General features: G+C 55.5%; 1 protein-coding gene across 1 annotated transcript in view; it reads right to left on the bottom strand.

The window, feature by feature from the left end:
- Positions 1-21,740, bottom strand: part of HMCN2 (hemicentin 2) — a 173,956-nt gene continuing 152,216 nt past the window's right edge. Inside the window, exons 84-98 of the mRNA XM_018055981.1 lie at positions 20,832-21,022; positions 19,193-19,274; positions 15,403-15,672; positions 11,309-11,458; positions 9,394-9,531; positions 9,155-9,276; positions 8,564-8,801; positions 8,368-8,430; positions 8,133-8,255; positions 7,326-7,460; positions 5,747-5,875; positions 5,078-5,395; positions 3,833-3,952; positions 2,862-2,988; positions 1-1,507 (exon numbers count right to left, since the gene is read on the bottom strand). Of these exons, the coding sequence (XP_017911470.1) occupies positions 1,162-1,507; positions 2,862-2,988; positions 3,833-3,952; positions 5,078-5,395; positions 5,747-5,875; positions 7,326-7,460; positions 8,133-8,255; positions 8,368-8,430; positions 8,564-8,801; positions 9,155-9,276; positions 9,394-9,531; positions 11,309-11,458; positions 15,403-15,672; positions 19,193-19,274; positions 20,832-21,022 (2,552 nt within the window). The 3' untranslated portion in view covers positions 1-1,161. The remainder of the gene's footprint in view (positions 1,508-2,861; positions 2,989-3,832; positions 3,953-5,077; positions 5,396-5,746; positions 5,876-7,325; positions 7,461-8,132; positions 8,256-8,367; positions 8,431-8,563; positions 8,802-9,154; positions 9,277-9,393; positions 9,532-11,308; positions 11,459-15,402; positions 15,673-19,192; positions 19,275-20,831; positions 21,023-21,740) is intronic.

Genomic DNA, 21,740 nt, shown 5'->3' with positions numbered 1-21,740 from the left:
AACTCTTAGGACTTCAAGCCTGGGAGGCAGCATCTCAAGTTAGCCTGAGAAAACTGCTCGGAGGAGGCGAGGGTAGGAGCCAGGTTATACAGAAGTTTTGCAACAAAGGGCAGGTATGCTGAACATTAAAAGACTACTGTTAAAGGAAACCAGATGTCCCAAGTTAAGGAATGGAGTGCTTTTCTGTGTATGAGAGGATGCAAGGCTCACTGAACTCAGTCCTTTCAAAGGCACCTCAGCCAGCTTCCTGTGTTTTTCACATCCTGAGCTTCCTTGGGGCTCGCCAGCTCATATTGGAGGGCTGACATCCTTGTTTACTGATATGGCAGGAAACAGTCCATTCCTCAAATACAATTAGCAATTATTTTAAATTAAGAATTACTCTTTGCTACCAGGGATAGCTGCTGTCTGTGTGATACATCTCCTTCTTCATTTATTTATCCCCACAGCCCTGGGTTGAGGGCACTCTCATATTTTCGTATTTTTGGCTGAGGAAAGTGAGCCCAGAAAGGTGCCAGGGCCACCCTATCCATAAGGAGCCTGGGCTCCATTGACGGGGAGGGCCGTGTTAGCCCCATCTCACCAGGGGACTGAACCACCAGGACCTAAAGGGTGGTGGTCTCCATCCCAAAGCCCCTCCTTACCAAAGCAAAATAACTGGAGGAAGAAACCAAAGTGGTAAACACGGACCTTTTTATGGTTTCCATACACACACGCGCCTCAGGATGACAATGCCAGGTATGGGGGTGGGGGGCGGACAGCGGCTGTGGCCCCCGCCCCCCTCAAGCGTCTCCGGGCGCTGCGTCCCGGCCCGGGGTCCCCTGGGGCTTGCGGAAAGACCGCAGAAGCCGATCAGGCTTCATTCACTCCAGCTGCCTGCTGTCTTCGCCACCTAAGGACAGCGTTTGTCGCCTGCCTGCTGGGCTCCACCCCCATGGAGGAGGAAGCTAGGCGAGCTCGGATCCTCGCTGTCCTAGGGTCAAGGCTGCCGCGCCGAGGCGTGTTTGCTGAAGGTCTCGCTGACGCACGAGGACAGAAGATGACGTCGCTTGCCACAGCTGGTGGCATGGGCAAGGGCACCACCTGGGTGGCGGGGGAGGCGGGGCGGGGTCCGGTCCTCTGTGCCCCCATCCCCGGAAGTCGCTGCCCCTGCCGCGGCCCTCAGTAGGGGTAGGGGGACACGGCGATGAGCAGGACGAAGACGCTCTGGTGGCGCGGCGCCGCGGCGCGCACGGTGAGCCGGTAGAGGCCGGCGCGGGTGAGCGCGCGGCGGGTGTAGACCGCGCCATGCCCGGCGCGCAGCGGGCGCAGCGCGAAGGGGCTGCGCGGGTCGGGCTCGAGCACGCTGAGCTCCGTGCGGTTGGCGGGGATGCCGGCCTCGGAGAAGGCGGCCAGGCGGGCCACGTCGTGGAGGGCGCGCACGCCCAGGGGCAGCGGCAGCAGCTTGTACTGCAGCGTGGAGGGGCCGCCCGAACTGCAGTCCTGTGAGCAGCGCCGGAAGCACGTCCTGCGGGACAGACAGACCTACCGACTCCGGGTTGCCGTTGGCGTGCCCCGCCGCCCGCATAAAGCAGACTCCACCCCCGACTCCCGCAGTGCAGCTGCGAGCTGCCCGACCACCACCTCGCGCGCCCCATGCCTCTACAAGCGGCACTGTTAGCCCATTTTAGAGAGCAGCAAACTGAGGCCTCAAGAAACCAGAGACCTGCCCTTTCCCACCAGAACAGGTCCCCCATCAGTGATAAGCCCTCTGGGCACTCCAGAACCCCAGAACTGGCTTTGCATTTGCAGCGGGGTAAGGGGGGCTTCTCTCGTAGCTCAATCGGTAAAGAATCTGCCTGCAATGCGGGAGACCAGGGTTTGATCCCTGGCTGGGGAATATCCCCTGGAGAAGGAAATGGCAACCCACTCCAGTATTCTTGCCTAGAGAAACCCATGGACAGTGGAGCCTGGTGGGCTACAGTCCATGGGCTCGCAAGGTATTGGACATGACTTAGCGACTAAACCATCATCACCCCCAAGGGGGTTCAGCCTTGCCAAGGGCACCCACTCTGTCTCGCCCACCCTGCTGCAAGCCTCAGCCTGCTGCTCCTGCTAAGTCGCTTCAGTCGTGTCCGACTCTGTGCGACCCCATAGACAGCAGCCCACCAGGCTCCCCCGTCCCTGGGATTCTCCAGGCAAGAACACTGGAGTGGGTTGCCGTTTCCTTCTCCAATGCATGAAAGTGAAAAGTGAAAGTGAAGTTGCTCGGTTAGGCTTCGTGATTCATAGAGCCCCGGGCAGGTCGTCACCCAAAATCCTTGCCCTGACGGCTGCAGCTCCTGCCAGCCAAGGCCCCTTCGTCTGTGCATCTTTATGAGTATCTGTAGCCACAGTGAGAGACCTGGAGGGAATGTGTTTTGTGTTTGTGTGGCTGTGTGTGTTTGAGTCCTCGGGTTTTGCATGGGGTTCTGGGTGGAGTTTATGCGCCTGCTCATGTGTTCCTGTGTCCGCTTTCCTGAGTGGACTCACGTGTTCCCACGTGTCTCTGTGTGTCCATCCCCCAGCACCCCTGCCTCCCAGTTCTCTCCTGGCTCTGGCCTTTCCCTGCGCTCCGTGCTTAGCGGGCGCAGTGCTGTGCAGGAAACGATAACGGTTCAAGTGAGTTTACATCCCAAACAGCTGCGCGAAGAGTGCTTTTCTCGATGGCATGTTGCCCCTGAGCTTAGGAGCCCCGCCCAGGAGTTCTGGCAGGGTTGACCCTCTGGCCCAAGACAGGGCCTTCCTGCAGAAGGAGGAGTTGGGCTCTCCAGGAGCCAGAGCTGCCCAGCTCTTGGCAGACCATCCGCACCCCCCCCACCCCCAACCAGCTCAGCCCTTACCCGGGGCTGGAGCCCTGCCGGTAGGTGGCGGGACATGGCGTGTCCACACACTGGTAGCTGCCCCGGGTGTTGAAGCACATCTGGCCGGGCCCACACTCGATGCCGTCCTCCTCACACTCGTTGATGTCTGGGCAGGCAGGCGGGTGAGGAGAGCAGGGTGAAGACATGGGGTGAAGGGGAAAGAGCCCAAGGCAGGAGCCAGGAGGTGTGGTGGGGAGGGGCGCGTTAGGTGGGAGAGCAATGCCCTCAGAGGACAGCGAGGTGGGCAGCCCCTTGCCCGGTCCCCAGCCAGCCTGACACTGTGACAGCCCAGCTGGCAGGCCCCTGGTACCTCCCCTTCTCCCCAGGTGGGCACTCTGGGGACAGCCGAGCCTGGAGCTGGCATAGAGAGGCTGAGGGAGACGATGACTGCCCTAGGACCCCGAGAGGCCACGGCCGGTGATCCTTCTCTGCCTCCCCATCCCTGTAGGAGCCCCACCCTCTCAGAGGCCATTCGGTGACCCCCACAGTAGAGTGAGGCATGGCAACTGGTGAGGCAGACACGGGGGTTCCTGCTTTATAGAGAAGCGGCAGCTTGACCCGCTGCAGAGCACCTTAGGGGAAATGTGCTGGCCTGGGGCTTAGAGGGCTTCCCTTCTACTCCCAGCAGCCACCGCCGCCTTGCTGAGCATGGGCTCTGTGCCCACCCTCCTCCTCCAGACATTTATTGGAGGGGCCGTGTGAGCCCCACCTCGCCAGGAGGCCGAGACACAGAGAGATGAAGTGAGTTGTCCAGGGACACACAGCCCAGCTGCATTCAGAGCCTGTCCACAACAATTTCTTAGCTCCCGCTGGGAGTGTGGGTCCCGCTCTGGCTCTGGCCACCTGGGTGGGGGGCAGCACGTACCCCCTCCCTGCCCCTCCATCACAGGGGATGGTTGAGAGGGGACTGGAGAGAGCAGCCTGGGTGAGAGACGCCCCTTCCTGCTCACCCTGGCAGTTCTTCCCGCTGGGGAGGAGGCGGTAGCCTGCGGGGCAGAGGCACTGGTAGCTGCCCTCTGTGTTTCGGCAGGCGTGTTGGCACAGGTTCCTCACGCGGCACTCGTCCAGGTCTGGCCCCGGGGCGGGGTAGGGGGGTGCAGGCAGAGAAACACTGAGTCACGAATGCCCAGGGGGCCGCACGCCTGCCCACCGCCAGGCTCGGGACAAGCCAGGGAGATCCCCTGCTCCCTGCCGTGCCCCTCCCTGGTGGCTCAGACATGGTAAAGCATCCGCCTACAGTGTGGGAGACCCGGGTTCAGTCCCTGGGTCCAGAAAATCTCCCGGAGAAGGAACGGCAACCCACTCCAGTATTCTTGCCTGGAAAGTCCCTTGGACGGAGGAGCCTGGTAGGCTACAGTCCATGGGGTTGCAAAGAGTCGGACAGGACAGAGCCACTTCACTTTCATGCCCCACCCAAGGCTGGATGGAGAGGTTGGGAGAGTCCTTGGGCTCCATGTGCACCAAGCCATGGGGTGGGGGTGGGGGCAGATAGTGCTCCCAGGATAGACGGTTCTGTCCAGGCAGCGATGCTGAAATGCACCTGCCTTCCAAGCTACCTTCCCCTTCCCCTGTCTGCAGCCCAGTGCCAGCCTGCCTCCACACAAGGGCCCTCGAGCCGTGTGACTCTCGAGCACTCCCCAGTCCCTGCTGACCTTCTCAGGTCAACCTGGACCATTCTCCTTCCCTCCCTGACTGCTGCACCTCTGCGCACTGGAGGAGGGTTCCTCCAAGTGGGTTCCTGGGAACACTTGCCTTCCCTCTGGGTAATGCGAATGTGAAAGTCACTCAGTCGTGTCCGACTCTTTGCGACCCCATGGACTATACATCCATGGAATTCTCCAGCCCGGAATACTGGAGTGGGTAGCCTTTCCCTTCTCCAGGGGATCTTCCCAACCCAGGGGTCAAACCCAGGTCTCCTATACTGCAGGTGGATTCTTTACCAGCTGAGCCCCAAGGGGTAAAGTAGTCCTGAAGTCAAAAGGTTTGGAAAATGCTCCACCCACTTTGGAAGCCCCCTGCCCATTGGCACAGCCGGGGTTCCGAGAAACCACGTAGTGAGGGGGCAGCGTCTGCCTGCACCGCCCATTCTACTCGCCTGTGAACCCTGGGTTTCTGAACACGGGCGTGGTGCCCACACGCCCAGCCCGGGGCCTGAGACAGCATAGCAGGGTGTGTCCCGCGGGGTTCAGTCTCACCTGTGCAGACGCCATTCTGCCGGATGAAGCCGGGCGGGCACCAGGCCCGGCCCATGCTCAGGGCTCTGGGGCCCGGTCGGAGGGAGACCCAGGCGTGGTAGGACCCCCCAGGCTTGGGGGCACGGGCCCGCAGCCAGTCCACCAGGGGGTCCCGGTGGCTGACGGTGGTCACGTTTGGTTCACTGCGCTCCAGCGGGCTACAAGTCTTGCCGTCGCGGAGGAGAGTCTGGCCTGGCGGGCACAGGCAGCGGTAGCCGCCCTGGAGGTTGTGGCACTCGTAGGCACAGGGCCCGGGCAGCTGCAGGCACTCATTGATATCTGGGGGGAGCAGGGCCAGGTGAGAGGTGGGTGGGTCTCAGAGAAGCTTGGCCAAGGAGGAGCCTGGAGGCTGAAGGGAGGAGTGTTGAGGGACCCGTCGAGGGACCGTGGGTTCTGGGGCTCGGGACTGGGGGAGATGGGAACCTCTCGGGGCACTAGAAGGTGACCTTGCTGGGCAGGGGGTGGGAAACAGCAGGCGAAGCCCAGATCAGGCATGTGCTGGGCGCACAACTGGTTTTGGCTCCTATTTCTATTCACTGAATTCAAGTGTCATCCTTGTTATGACGGCTCCCTGCCTGTGAGGTGGGGGTGCCAACCAGGGTCCCAGCGAGGGGGTGGCTCTCCCCGTACCTAGGCAGGGCAGGCCGGAGCCCTGGACCCGGTAGCCCCTGGGGCAGCTGCAGCGGTGCCCGCCTGGGATGTTCTCACAAATCTGGTTGTAGTGACACTCATCCGTCTGCTCCAGACACTCGTCCACATCTGGAAAGGCAGGGGCAAGGGTGGGCTGGGTTGGGGGCCGGGAGGGAGGGTTGCTGAGCCCAGAGCCCCTCCCCCAGGACATATTGCGCCTCTCAGTGTCTGGTCCTCATCCCTGTCTCCTTCTTCACCTTCAGTGCCAGCAGGTGGGATGCCAGCCTTTGCAACCACTACTTTTAATTACACCAGGTTTGGAGGATAAGAAGGGTATGGGCTCAAAGGAAGGAAGGGGCCTAAAAGGTGGCTTTGGAGGTACGGGGCGTCCCTGGCAGCTCCGACAGTGAAGAATCTGCCTGCAATGCAGGAGACCCAGGTTCGATCCCTGGGTGGGCCAGATCCCCTGGAGAAAGCAATGGCAACCCACTCCAGTAATTTTGCCTGGGAAATCCCATTGCCTGGTGGGCCGGCTACAGTCCATGGGGGTCACAAAGAGTCAGACACCACTGAGTGGCTTAACGCTTTTGGAGGCAGAGCCCCAAGTTTGGACTGAACTCTGCCATGTCTCTTGATCCTTGCGTCAGGAACATCCCCTCCCTGAGCCTCAGTTTCCTCATCTGTAAAAAGAGGTCACGACAGGACTCCTTCATGGAGTCATGGGGAGAAAACTGGCTAGTGATGTGAAGGGTTTAGGACCCTGGTGTATGGGCAGAGCTCGGAATATGGTGAGAAAGAAGGAAGGGAGTGCAGGAAGAAGACAGGAGGCAGAGGAGTCCTACAGTCACCGAAATGGAGTGACTGCCTCTTCTGAGTCCAAATTGACCACACTCTCCCCACTCACTGATGGCCTCTCTCGGAGGAACCAGAAAGAAAGTGAAGTCCCTCAGTCGTGTCTGACTCTGTGGCCCCATGGACTGTAGGCTCCATTTTCCAGGCAAGAGTACTGGAGTGGGTTGCCATTTCCTTCTCCAGGGGATCTTCCTGACCCAGAGATCGAACATGGGTCTCCAGCATTGCAGGCAGATGCTTCTACTGTCTGAGCCACCAGAGAAGCCCAAGGACCCAGCATCATGAAAGCCTAGAATGCTAGGGCAGGAAGGACCCTAGAAGTCACATATCCAGGGCTGGCACCTAGGTTTCATCTCGAAGGGCAGCTGCCGTAGTCACTGTAGCTGAAGAAGCTGTGTTAAGAAGGCTGCAGAGGCTGGACCGTGACCCATGAGGGGAGATGGTAGCAGAGATAACCTGTGTTTGCCATCCCTGACCTGGCCCCCCTTCATCAGGCAGACAGATGACAAACCTGGGGCCTAGAAAGGAGAAGGGTACTTGCCAAGGGTACGTGGACCTCCTGTGCCCAGCTCAGGCTTCCTCCCCAGCCTCTCTGGGTTCCTTCTGCCAAGACTTCCAGCTTCCCTGAAGGCCCAGTGTTCCAGTGACACACGACAGGCCCTCTGGTGAGCCCTGGCAACCACTGGGCTTCCAGGAGCAGGACAGTTCAGCCCCCTGCCCTGATCACCTTCACAACTGGCTCCATCAGCGGCCACCCGGAAGCCAGGCCTGCAGTCGGGCAGGCAGTGGTAGGACCCCAGCAGGTTCACGCAGCGCTGATCCTCTTGGCAGAGGTCGGCCTCCCACGCACACTCATCCACATCTGGGGGCGGGCGGGGCGCATGAACACTTGTCCCCAGGCCCAGCCCACCTACACAGGCTTTGTCCCCCCAGGCCCAGACACCCCTGGCATGAAGGTCCCCGCCCCTCCTGCTAGTGCTGGCCATTATCTCAACACCCCCAGGAGCACAGAGCCCACCCTGAGGGGCCCTGGGCCTTGGCCTGTGGCATCTGAAGTGAGGCTGCAGACAGTGCCCTTTGGGTGCCCCAAAGCAGACACCCGGCAGTGCCAGGCCCCACTGGTGGGATGGAAGACACAGGCGGGGTATCAGTGTCTAGACTGCAGCTCATGGTCAGCTTTGTTGTCCAGCAACTTCGATAAAGGGGGGGCAGGTAGAACACGAGGGGACAGGTGGGTGTCAGCTCACTTCCAGTTGACTGGAAATGCCCGCTGAGGGCCGGGAAGGCTTCTCAGGGGGTGTGCGTGCGGTGAGCACGTGTATATCTTTGAGGAGCCCCCTCACCCCCAAGTACTTGAGCCTCCCTGCTCCAAGGCCCTCAAAACAGCAAGTTTTCCATGAGAACAGGGCAATGGAACCCCGTAGCTCACATTCCCTGAGGGGTGTGCCCCCGGCCCAGGGTCCAAGCCCGAAATCTCCTTGTGTGCATTTGGGCCAGGTCCCCAGTAAGCCTCTCCCCCCAGGGGCCCGCTCACCCCTGCAGGTCCTTTCGTCCCTGGCCAGGGTGAAGCCAGCCGGGCAGGAGCAGGAGAAGCGGCCGGGGGCGTTGCGGCAGGAGTGAGAGCAGGGCCGGGGGCCGTCGGAGCACTCGTCCCTGTCTGCGGGGAGGGGAGGAGTCTGGCAGTCTGTGCTCCCAGGCCCTCCCGCCAGCTCGCCCCTCCTAGGCCAGGAGGCCTCCCTCCTCCATGCCGGGGCAGGGAGGGTACTCACCCACACAGAACTCTCCCTGGGCGTCCAGCTCAAAGCCCTCTGGGCAGCCAACCTCATTCTCTTCTGCAAGGCAAAGGGGACAGGCCCTGAGTTCACGCGGGCCCCAAGGCCCAAGGGGCCTGGCAAGAGATGGCCCAGGCTCATCTGGAGGCCCTGGCTGGGGCCGTGGGAGCTGGGGAGACAGCCCGGGCCTCACCAGCTTGCAGGGCTGTGGAGAGCTGGAAGCGCAGGGCCTCGGCCTCGGGGTCGAAGGCCGAGCTGATAGCGGAGGCCCGCAGGTGCTGCACCAGCTGGGGCTGGGGGCCCTGGGCCGCGCTGTACCGGATGCTGTGGTTGCAGCGCAGGAACGAGCGGAGGCTGTCCTGCAGGAAGCTCTGTGTGGAGCCCACGAAGAGCCGGCCGGGCCCCGTCTGCACATAGCGCTCCTGGAAGTCCTGGGCGGGGTGGGGGGTGGGGAGACGAGGACATCAGGGTACCAACTTCCAAGGGGTGAGGGACCCTCAATCCCCGACTGGGGGCGTGGGCCTTTCAGCTCTGCTTCCAACCAGCTGGGCTCCCTCAGGCTCTCGGGGAAGCTGGACCCAGAGCGTCCTCTGTCTGGGGGGTGGTCCTCCCCTAAGTCCAGCCAGGCCAGGCCCAACCCTTGCTGGGGGTCCAGGAAGGAAAGTGGGCTTGGCTGCTTGCGGACAACAGTGGCGGGGGTGGGGGGCATAGGGACAGAGCCTCCCGCCCTCTCTCTCCCCCTCCACCTGCACACCCCAGGGCTCGCCCCCCGCCCCCCTACAACCTGCACTTGCAGGTCTGCATCTGCTAGGCTCTCGGGGACGACGCCATTGACCGCCACATCGAGGAGCAGGAGGCCGTCGGGATCCAGGCCCCGGGCCACCTGGGTCATAGTGAGCAGCTCCCCTGCAACCCACCCAACCCCCCGAGGCTGGAGTCACCGTGGGGCAGAAGCCCAGGGCTCGGACCTCAGCCCCACCTGGCCCACCTCGGGGAAGACCACCCCCACAGTCCCCCGCTTACCTGTGGCAAATTCCACATGTGACTCCTGCTGGAAGCTGCCCCCTGTCAGGGAGTGGCCATTCAGGGCGTCTCCAATCTCTCTGGCCAGGGCCCAGTAGATGGGGGCGATGGTAACCACGAGCACCCTCATCAGAGGCCCTGGATGGGGTGGACACACAGGCCAGATCCTAAGGGCAGCTGCTCTCCCGCTCAAGGTCCCTCTGTGGCTCCCTATTGCCCCAGTAGGAGAGATCTGTCCCTTCCCCACAACCACCCGGGCCCAGCCTTGTGATTACCTGGGCCAGAACCTGGGAAGTGGTGAAGACAATATCTACTTCATGGACTAATTGTGAAAATTAGCAAAATATATTTATGCAGAGAAATCAATTTAGTATCCAACTGAATTCAATAAATATTGAGGGCTACTGGGTCACCACAGAGCCCAGAACTGTATAGACCATCACTGTATACATGCTGGACCAAGTTGAAAATTAACCAAGTCTCCTAACTTGTAGACACCTTCCATAAGAGCCTGGGAGACACAGGATTGTTCTAAACCACAGACTTGGAAAAAGGAGGAAAAAAAGAAAAAAGTCCTGGACAAGGATTCTCAGATCTCTCGTGAAGCTCAGCCTCCACTTGGCGCAGGTGGGATCTGGGACTGGGGGAAGGGGGAAACCTGCTGGCTTAGGGCCAGGGATCGTCCAGCTTCTCGGCCAAACTGCTGGCTCAGAAGAGGCGCAAGAGGGTTGATGTTCAAGGGAGCTAGCTGGACCCGCATGCCTGGGAGCAGAACCTTCTTGGCCTCTGTGTCTCTGCTTCCACTAAACAGAGCCTGAGCGCCTGGCCTGGGGCCAGAGGCTTCTCCACGGCTCATGCTCCTGCAGCTGGAAGAAAAGCAGCTGCATCTGGGCAGTGTCTCACTCGCTCTCTACCGAGAGCAGCCTGGAGTGACCCCCTGCAGCTCCGCCCCATTCCCCCCAGCCAGGGCTGACACAGTCTGTGGTCAAGAGCAGTGCTGGAGGGGCTGCTTGTAGCAAAACCCCTTTCAGCACGACCCTCTCCCTGCTCTGGACCCCCATGAGGGGATGTAGGAGGCCCTGGGCTGGGTGAGATGGTAGGGTCTGTTACAGCAGCGTTTATAATGTCTCTCCAGAACATCCCATCTGCGTGCATGTGTGTTAAGTTGCTTTAGTCATGCCCCACTCTTTGTGACCCTATGGGCTGTAACCCGCCAGCCGCCCGTCTGTGGGATTTCCCGGGCAGGAATACTGGAGTGGGTTGCTCTGCCCTCCTGTGGGGGGTCTTCCCGACCCAGGGGCAGAACCTGCGTCTCTTACATCTCCTGCATTGGAAGGTGGGGTCTTCGCACGAGCACCACCTGGGAAGCCCATTTGCTTAGGACACACTGTTTTATGAATCTGTTTGAGAGTGGACATTTCCTGACTCTCCAGGCCTGCTAGATAACTTCATTCTCTACGTTCCCCACGTCTGTCCCCTCCATCCCGAATCCCTTCCTCCTTACTGACGATCCCTTGGCTTCCCTGGCAGCTCCTGCCTTAACAGTGGAGGAAACCTCCCACAGCAATCAATGGGGCAAAAAGTCACGATCTGACCCTGCATTCATATAAACCTGGTCATTTCACACTCTGTCAGGCTGATTTAAAAAAAAAAAAAAAATGTATCTGGCTGCTCCAGGTCTTAGTTGCAGCATCCAGGACCTAGTTCCCTGACCAGGGCTCGAACCCCGGGCCCCTGCATTGAAGGGCATAGAGTTTTAGCCACTGGGCCACCAGGCAAGTCCCCCTCAGGCTGATTTTAAATGCAGTTATTTTGTTTGGTTGGGGGCTGTGGGGTGGGGAGGAGGTGGTCTGCACTTCCACCCACTTTGGTTTGGATTCAGCTGGAGTCAGAGGATCCTCTGGCCCCCACTTACCGACACTCGTGGGGATGTGGCTGATGCTGCTGCGGATGGTGGTGACCCCAGAACGTGCCTCCTGTTGCACGCTGGTGTTGAGGACGGCTGCGCCAAATTTCTGGCCATTGATCACCCCGATCATGCTGCCCCGGCTCCCCCGGGGCTCTCCTGTGAGGAAGGAAGAGAACAAGAGGGACACTATCCGCCTCTGTGCCCTCAACGCTACGCAAGCGCTGTTGTCCATTTTCCTGAAGGAGTAAACTGAGGCTCAGAGAGAGGCAGGAACTTGCTCAAGGACACACAGCTCATGGGTGACGAATTCCTAGGGGATCCTGGCTTTGAGAGGGACGGGGGGGGGGGCATTTAAGAGGAGGCCCTTGCAGAGACGGTGCCAGCTTCTCATTCCAACACCTTCTTGAAAAGCTGGGCAAGTCGGGCTCCCATGCCACACTGGAGCTGGTTCCTCTATAAAATGAGGAGGTGGGACCACAGACGTGCCAAATACCTGTTGGGTTCTAAAATGCCAGGTGATGGGGGGTGGGGTGGCTGACACACTGGAGGAGCCAGGGTGGAGAGGCAGGGCACCGAGCCAGGAACTAAATGCCACCACCTGAACACCTCCCATTCCATCAGTACACTGGCTCCAGCCACCCTGCCGCTGGCCCTGCTGGGGTGGGCTGGGGTTCTAGCAGCCGCCAGGCAGTCTGCTAGCAGACGCTCTTGAACACTAATCAAATGGATGGTAGGGGCACAGGGGGGTGCTTCCTCTGCCTAATGGGCCAGCTGTCTCGTCTGGACAGATGGCATTCCAGGGGGCAAGAGAACAGAAGCTAGTCTGACTCTCCGCTCACCAGCCCTCAGGGGAAATTAACAAGAAATTGCCAATGATCTGTCAAAAAAATAACATAAAACACTCAACTGCCAAGATCCTAAGTGGGTAAATCAGGGGGCTGGTTGATTTTGGATTCCAGGAAGCAGTGCCATTGCCTGCTGGGGTTTGATGAGATTTGATGCCCATCTGGGATGTCTCCTGTCAATATCCGCAGCTCTGGGGTTTATCGGGAAATAGGGGAAAGGCCATGAACCTAACCCTGGCCTTGCAATAAGAGGTCAAGGAAGGAATTGGGAGCAGCAGGTAAAACGGCAGCAGTACGGCCCTGGCAGCTGTAGAAGGGGACAGAAACTGGAGGCCAGGGATGACAAGCCCCTGTCTACTTTTTCAGATGTGGGGTGAGTCAGCAGCTTCTTGTCCCCCACAAGGCCAGGATGCTCCCCGCATCCTGGAGAGGGGTAGCGGGCCTCAAAGCCTTTGGACATCTTTTACCTAGCAATGTCGCTTGAAGGAGTGTATCCTATAGAAATATTCAGGCCAGCACACAGAGATGTGCACTACAGGATGGTTTTCAGAGGGGAAACTGGAAAAGAAAAACCTGTTGCTTGTTTAATGAAGCCAACAGCAATTACGTTTTAAAAATGTTGCTATGGGACTTCCCTGGTGGTCCTGGGGTTAAGACTCAGCACTCCCAACTCGGGCAGCATGGGTTCAATCCCTGATCAAGGAAGATCTCACTGCCCTGTGGTGCAGCCAAAAATATTGTTTTTTTATTAAAAATAAAAACGTTCCTATGAAATGATATGAAACCATCAAAGAAGGTGTGGACTAGGCTTACGGTCACGGAATATTGTCCGTAATAGAGTAAGAAAGATGGCAGGTTGTAAACACAACTTGTACATTTGAACTCATTTGTAAAAGGAAAAAGAAAAGTATATCTTTACATTCAGAGAAAAGGGTACAAATATACACCCCCAATAATTACCTGAGCTATTTCTGATAACTGAATGACCAGAGATAACTGATCACTATTTTTATCTTCATGGATTAAAAAAAATTTTCTGGCCCTTCTACGGTTAACATACATGAGTTAATATAATAATAAAAATTAGTTGTTTCCATTAAAAAAGTAAGGAAGCTGTTATGGATTGAACTGTGTCCTCCTAAAAGAATGTGTTGATGTCCTAATCCTCAGTACCTGAGCGTATGACCTTATTTGAAGATAGGGTCTGTATAGAGGGAACCAAGTTAACATGAGGTCAGGAAAGTGGGCCCTAATCTGATATGCTGCTGCTGCTGCTAAGTCGCTTCAGTCATGTCCGACTCTGTGCGACCCCAGAGATGGCAGCCCACCAGGCTCCCCCATCCCTGGGATTCTCCAGGCAAGAACACTGGAGTGGGTTGCTATTTCCTTCTCCAATGCATGAAAGTGAAAAGTGAAAGTGAAGTTGATCAGCTGTGTCCAACTCTTTGCGACCCCAGGGACTGCAGCCTACCAGCCTCCTCTGTCCATGGGATTTTCCAGGCAAGAGTACTGGAGTGGGGTGCATTGCCTTCTCTGAATCTGATATGACTGGGATCCTTATATAAAGGGGAATTTAAGACAGACATGAGCACAGGAGGAGTGCCATGTGATCCTGGAGGCAGAGACTGAAGTGACGCTTCTACAACCAAGGAGGTCTAAAGACTGTCACCAGGGACTTCTCTGGTGGTCCAGTGGATAAAACTCTGCACTTCCTTTGTGGGGGCCTTGGGTTTGATCCCTAGTCAAGGAATAAGAAACTGCATGCCATGTGGTGTGGCCAAAAAATCAAAATCAAAATAAAGACTGCCAGCAAACTACCAGAAGCTAGAGGAGAGGGCTGGATAGATTCTCTGTTACAGATTTTAGAAGCAACCAACCTTGCTGACACCTTGATCTTAGATTTCCACCCTCCTGCGAGATCATACATTTCTGTTGCTTCAGGCCGCCCAGTTTGTGCTATTTTGTTATGGCATATTCAGGAAACTAACCCAGAGAGGCCATGTGAAGAGCTTTGTGGTTGGGATGGGAGCTTTTCAACAGGACAGGTAAGAGCTGAAATAAAGGGGAGGTCTGCTCAGACCTGCAGCTGCTCTAGAGACAGCATCTGTGGCTGGGTGTCAGAGAATCACTGGGTTTTCAGAACCGCATGTGTCTGCATCCCATCCCTGCCTGCAGGAGATGAGGAGACCAAAGAGGCCAGAAAGAGTCCCACTGTTGGTTGGCAGTGGGTTTTGAGTGGGTTTTCAAGTGGCCAAGTGTCAATTCCCAATCCAAGTCAGTGCTGCATGGAGAAGTGCTCTGTGGAGAAGGAATCTGATGTCGTGGGTGGTGATAGATTAGTGATGTCTGCCATGGGCAGGGACAGAGCTACCAAGCCACAAATACGGAGTAGTTCCTACAGATGCACAGAAAGAATATATTTTGTGACCTTCCTTTATGCAATCTCAGTCATTCTAGTGCAGTTTCTCAGCATAGTCCTTTACCTTTCAAGTCCTTTAATTTTAAAGTTTGATCTGACCCAAAGGAAAAATAAGCTGACTGAGGAGACCTGAGATGTCAGGGTTTAGTAACAGCAGGAGGTAGCATCCATTACTGACCACCTACCATGGCCAGGCAGAGCTCGGGGCAACTCTAATCCACAGACTTCACCACAACCCCCAAGGTGGGCACCACGGACACCCTTGCTTTACTCTGCCACATTATAGGATCGTGTGTGCCCAAAGGGGCTTTCCAGGTGGCTCAATGGGTAAAGAACCCGCCTGGCAATGCAGGAGATGCAGGCAGATGCAGGTTCAATCACGGGGTCGGGAAGAATGCCCTGGAAGAGGGCATGGCAACCCACTCCAGTATTCTTGCCTGGAGAATCCCCATGGACAGAGGAGCCTGGTGGGCTACAGTCCATAGGATCACAAGATACAACTGAAGTGTCTGAGCACGCACGTGCTCAATCCTTTGTGTCCAATCAAAGGACACCAGTCTGTGCCAGCTAAGCTGGAAGGGCTAGGACCCAAGAGGAGCAGCAAACACTCAGCATTTCAGAGCCTCAGTTTCTCCAAGTGTAAAGGGCAGGGTAGACCAGATGACCACCGAAGGCCCTCTGAGCTGGTTCATTCTAAGTCTGTGACTCCAGGCAAAGAGAAGAGTCAGGGAGCTGACAGGATATTGAGCCAGGAGCCCCCCAAGCAACACACAGATCACCATCGGGCAAGGGATCCCACCCCCATCCATGAAGACCTGGGCAGGGGCGCCCCATACCTCTCACGACCAGGAACGCCCGGGCCGTGGCAGAGCCCAGGAGGTTGTGAGCGACGCACTCATATGGGCCCGCATCTCTCGCCTCCACTCGCTCCAGCCACAGGCTCCCGTCCGGCAGGGTCTGGAGCCTCCGGCTGGCCTGCACGGGCTGGCCTTGTTGCAGCCACTTCACCGTGGGTGCCGGCTCTCCAGAGGCCTGGCACCGCAGGGCCACGGAATCCCCAGATCTCACTGTCACGTCCTGGGGCTTCACCTGGAACACCGGGGCACCTGCGGGAGGCCCAGGACAGCTTTCAGGAACATTTCAGTATTTTTGCACACAGGCTGAGTGCACAGATATTGAAGGTTCAGTTCTAGACCACCGCAACAAAGCAAGGATCACAATAAAACAAATCACGTGCACCTTTTGGCTTCCTAGTGCATACAGAAAGTGTGTTTAGGGAATTTCCCGGCAGTTCAGTGGTTAAGACTCCACACTGTCACTGCAGGGGGCACGGGTTTGATCCCTGGTCAGAGAATTTAAGATCCCGGATGCCATGTGGTGCAGACAAAAGAATAAGGAGAAGGAAAAAAAGGGCATTTACACTATATACTGTAGTCTATTAAGTGCACAATAGCACTGTGCCAAAAAGTACGATCTGTATGTCTTAATTTCAAAATAATTGATGACGAAAAATGCTGACCATCATCTGAGCCTTCAGTGAGTCACAATCTTTTTGGTGGGAGAGTTTGAACTAGCTCGAGAATTATCACAACGTGACACAGAGGTACTAAGTGAGCCAATGCTGTTGGGAAAATGGTGCCGGCAGATTTGCTCATAGGGCTGTCACAAGCCTTCAGTTTGTAAAAAATGCAGTATTGGCAAAGTGCAATAAAGTGGAGCACAATAAAACGAGGCGTGCCTGTATTCAAGTGGCCGGTATTCTTTCAGACAGACTGGAAAACACAGAGGCAAAGGACCCTCCCACTCCAATGCTCATTTCAGAGTTTCCTTCTTGACAGTGTTTCCTTATGAGAATGTGCTCAGATCACCCTTCCCTCTCTTTCTTCTTCCTTAATTCTATAACAGATCATAAGGACCTTTCCTGATGTTCAATATGCGTCTTTAGTGACCACTTGGTGTTCCACTGTGTGGGCAGGTTACATTTTGCTGAACCAGGTCCCTATTAGAGGACACTGAGCTTGTTTCCAGTGAAGCCTGGCCATCTGCTAGAAGTGCCTCTGCTTGACACCAGGGTACATGGCAGATGTGGACTCTCACCCACAGGTGAGTGGTTCTCACTGAGTCACGCCCTGATCCTCAGGTTTCTCCTCTGAAGATAATCATTTCTGTCTACTCACTACTATGGACACCCCAGAACGGCTAGAATGAAAAGGATGGAGAATGCCCAGTGCTGGTGAGGCCCAGCCGAACTCTCACCCTGCAGGGGGTTGCTGGGGGAAGCGTGTCATCACCATGGAAACCGTTTGCCAGTGTTTTCGTTTCCCGTGGCTGCTGAAACAAATGGCCACAGACTCGACGGTTTAAAACAGCAAAAATTTGTTCTCAGACAGTTCTGGGGGCCAGAAGTCCCAGGTCAATCATTTCAGGGCTCCATGGGAGGAGCTCTTCCTTGCCTCTTACAGCTTTCAGGGGGCTTCTGGCAATCTGTGGCTTGCATCCCGTGGCTGAATCACTTCACCGTCTACCTCCATCTTAACATCTTATTCCCTCCTCTCGCTTCCTCCGTGTGTGTGTGTGTGTGTGTGTGTATCTCTTTCTAATGCCCCTCTGCTTCTCTCTTACAAGAATACTTGCTAGCATTCAGAGCTCACCAAGAGAATTCAAGATAACCTCATCTCAAGATCCTTAACTTAAGTGCATCTGCAAAGATTCTTTTTCCAAGTAAGATGATATTATACGGGAAAAGGATGCGACCAAGAAGAGATACGTGTATATGTATAACTGAATCACTTTGCTATACATCTGAAATGAACGCAACACTATCAATCAACTATATTCCAATGTAAAATAAAAAGTATATTTAAAAAATAAAAGACTAGGATGTGGCCGCATCTTGGGAGCCACGTGTAGTCTCCTGCAGCCAGTACAGCAATTCCGCTCCTGCGTGTGAATTTTCTCACTTGAAAGCCTGTGGGGACTTCCCTGGAGGTCCAGTGGTTAAGACTCCACGCTTCCAGCATAGGGGGTATGGGTTCGATCCCTGGTTCAGGGAGCTAGGATGCCACGCGCCACGCAGTGAGGACAGGAGAAAATTGTGTAAAAACCATATGACATAAAATTTACCATCTCACTCGTTTCTAAGGACACCGTTCAGTCGTGTTGAGTGTATCTGCGCCTCCTGCAGCTGTCACCACCTTTCACCCCCAGAACTTTTTCATTTTGCCAAACCAAAGCTCCGTGTCCATTAAACGCTAAATCCACATTCCTGCACCCAGCCCTTGGCCCCCACCGTCTTACTACCCATTTCTAGGAACCTGACTACTCTGGGGCCCTCGCACAATTAGAATTATATAGTATCTGTCTCTCTGTGACTGGCTCATTTCATTTAACGTAACGTCCTCCAGGTTCGGTCATGCCATAGCAAGTGATAGAGCTTCCTTCTTTTTTAAGGGTGGGGCGTTTTTAATATGAATGGGTGGATTTTAAGGCATATAAATTGTGTGTCAATAAAGCTATATATTTTTTTAAAAGACAAAGCTCTGGACAGTGATTCCCTTGGGAGGCGGGTAGAGACGGGAAGGCAGCATGATGGGGGGAGGGTCTGGGAGCTGACACTGCTCTGGTTTTGGATCCTGTGATGAACGTTCACTGAGCTGTGCTCTTGCAACACGTGCCCTCCTCCTTGTGTGTTAATCTTCACACAAGAGTTTCCTTAAAAATCCCTATGTATTTCTGTTTTGTCAATATGTTCATTTGTACCATATTTTTCTGATGCCACATATAAGCCATACCATATGGTATTGTCTTTGTCTGATTTACTTCATTCACTGTGACAAGCTCTACGTCCATTCATGTCGCTGCAAATGGCATTATTTTACTCCAGAGTTGGGGGAGGGGTGAACTGAGAGATGGGGATACGCACTACTATGTGTAAAATAGATAACTAACAAGGACCGATTGCGTAGCAAAGGGCGCTCCGTACTCTATGTGGGATGACCTACGTGGGAAACGAATCTTTAAAAAGAATGGATATATATGTCTGCATGACTGTTTCACTTTACTGTACAGCAGAAACTAACACAACATTATATTAGTAAATCAACTATACTCCAATAAAAACTTTTTAAAAATTCCTGTTTAGACCGTTTCATAAGGTTATTTTGAGGCTCATATGGTGCTTTGTTAGTTACAAGCTGCTTGGCAAATGTAGGAGCTGTCACGATCATCTTGGTGACAGTTTTGAGTTCTTTTTTAAAACTTTTTATTTATTTGGCTGTGCCACACAGTGTGTGGAATCTTCGTTGCCCAGCCAGGGATCAAACCCATACCCCCTGCTTTGGATGCGTGGAGACTTAACTAGCGGACCGCCAGGGAAGTCCCTTGAGTTCTGTATAAACAGGTTTCCCTAGGCCTGGCTGCTGGGTACCCAGGACTCACTAGCCTCTGATTCCCATCCCCCGTTGCGGAGACAATTCATAGGACTTCAACTGTGTGTTCTGAGTAAATATTCAGACTGGCCTTCCTGTCCCATCAGACAGCCACAGCCTCAGCACAGCTGCCCCCTGAGGACCCCCATCACCTGGTGCCCCCCGCCCAGGGCCCAGGAAAGGTGGGCCCGAGACTCACTCTGCAGCGCAAGGACCACCACTTTCTCCACTGCGCCCAGCTCATTCTCTGCCAGGCACTGGTACTGTCCTGCATCGTCCATCTGCGGGTGGGCACAGGAGGGGGTGTGGCGTTCAGAAGAGGAGGGTGAGGGCGGCGGGGAGCATCTGGGGACAGCTGGACACAGGAAGGGGCCCCTGGAGCAAGGCCCACCTAACCGGGAAGGAGCTGAGAGCCCAAACCAGCCAGGGGCCCGCACATTCCATCAGGAGGGCCGCCATGGCTGCTACTCTGTGGAATCCAGAGAGGAAGTCCTGCCCCTTTCACGCCTGCAGCTTAAGGGTGGTGGTGGTCATGGCTCCAGGTGGAGCCGTATGCTGCCAAAGCATGCTTGAGACCCACCTCTTCTAAATTACGCACATTAAAGAATTATGAGGCCACAGCGCTTTATTAGGGATGCCTTTAAAAAAAAAGTTTGGGCAACAGTGAGTTGGACAAGAACAGGTTTCTGAACTGCAGGCTCCTCGGGTGCCCAGCTGCAAGACTTCCAGGGTAGGAGGGAGGGTTTGCAGCACTTCCTGGCCCTGGTGAAAGGGAAGACTTTGTCCTAGGATATCCATGACCATGGCAATGAGGCAACTCGGGAAGAATGCTGGCTCAGATTCACTTCCGAGGGGCAGTACCGCCATGAGACGGAGCTGGGGGCAGCCAAGGCCAGGGTCCACACCCAGAAGATCATATCCGGGAGGCCACTCCCCAGGGACTCTAAGCAGGAGGCATAGCATGCAATTCAGAGTGCAGAGTTTGGCGTCAGTCCAAGAGGAGACTGGCTCTGGCTCCCCTGCTTACCACACTGAACCCATTACTAGTGCATGACAGTGTCTCTGGAGACTCAGTTTCCCCATCTCTAAAATGGGGATGATAGGATTGTTGTAAGCATCAAATGAGATCACACTTACTAGGTGCGAGGCACCGTGCCTGGCCCCACACTGTAAATACGCAGGTCACAGAAGCCCTGTTGCTGCTACTGTAGCTGCCTTGATACCAGTCTGAGATAGGCTCCCAAATGGGTGAGATCAAGGACCTCTAATGTGAGTCCATGACAGCCCTGAACTGTGGGTTTCTGGACAGCCACTGGAACTTGGGACACAGAAGCGAAGATGAGCAAGCAGAGACTGCCTCTGAGCTCGAGGCTTTGGAAATAGCATGGAGTAGGAGTCAGGATACCTGGGTGGGGTCTTGACTCAGATGCTTACTGACTGGGCCTCTCTGACCCTCAGTGTCTTCATCTGTAAAATGAGGCACTCTTAACCGCTTACTCTGCTCCATGGGGTGGTTATCAATTATATATGTTAGCATTACTGAGGGGCCAGTCACTCTCAGATACCTGGTGTGGGTCATCGCACTAATTTCTCACTGCGCATCTATGAGGTGGGATGATCATTAGCCTCACTGAATGGAGGTAATTGAGGTGGAGAGAAGTGAAGTTATTGGCTGGAGGTCGCCCTAGTTAGTAGGGGGAGAATCTCTGGGTATGGGCAGGAAAGTGCTTTGTAGACTGTACCAGGTGATGCCAACCTACTAAACAACCATCTTGGGCTACCAGACAGAGTGGAGGTTGTCCTGGGTGGCCCCAGCCCAGCCCCAGGCCCCGCCTTGCCTCTGTCCTGCGGATGATCAGTGAGCCATTCTGCAGCCGGTGCCGGAGCCGGCCGCTCCGCAGCGGAAGGCCATCTTTGATCCAGTAGATGTCAGGCGCCGGGTCTCCACGGACCGCACAGTCCAGCCGGATGCTGCCTCCGACCGGTTCCACCAGGTAGGAAAATGACTCCCCTTGTAGGACAGGGGCCTCTGTGTCAGGTGACATCAGACAGGGGGGTCAGAAAGGAGGTTCCCTTGAGGTTAAGCCTCCCATGAATCCATCCCCAAAGGCCTGCCTGCCAAGACCCCAATGACCCACAGAGGCTTCTGCTGGTTCAGCATGGCTGTGTAAAGTAAATGCATTAGGGATAGAAAACAACTTCCATGTCATGGGTCAAGTGCACTAGCTTGGCAGTGGCTGCCAGGAACACCATGCTGAGAAGGATTTGAAGCTGAGTGGGAATAGCGCTATGATTGATTAGTGATCAGTGTGTGTCCTGTGAGACAGGCACAGGAGGGGAGAAATGGTATGAGTGTCATATACTCATGGGGTACTTTGGAAAACAAAGATGATATGATCATTGGGACACCTCTGTCGGACACAGCGACACTAAGACGTCTCCGATTCCCAATCCATGCAATGCTTAAACCACTCTTGGCCGCCCCATGCTGGTTTTCACCCTTGCTGGTTTCCTGAGCTTGAATCTAGCAACGGTAGAATCCTGGTGCTGTGGGCAGCTCAATCTGTCCATTGGGCCCCATCCTCCCATCCTAAAGTTGAGTCTACAAGTCATGGTGCCAGAAGGGTTACTGGGCTGCTCCTAGGGGAGGAGGGCTGTGGGGGGCAACTGGAAAACTGGTGAGATTCTCGCTGTGTTTGCCAGGCCCCTGGCCCCCTCCCACACTTAACCCTGTTCAGCTGAGGGCA

This window comes from Capra hircus, chromosome 11 (genome assembly GCF_001704415.2).
Source record: "Capra hircus breed San Clemente chromosome 11, ASM170441v1, whole genome shotgun sequence".
Classification (NCBI taxonomy): domain Eukaryota; kingdom Metazoa; phylum Chordata; class Mammalia; order Artiodactyla; family Bovidae; genus Capra; species Capra hircus.
The sequence above is the reverse complement of the archived record's forward strand: the minus strand, read 5'-3'. Positions and strand labels throughout refer to the sequence as shown.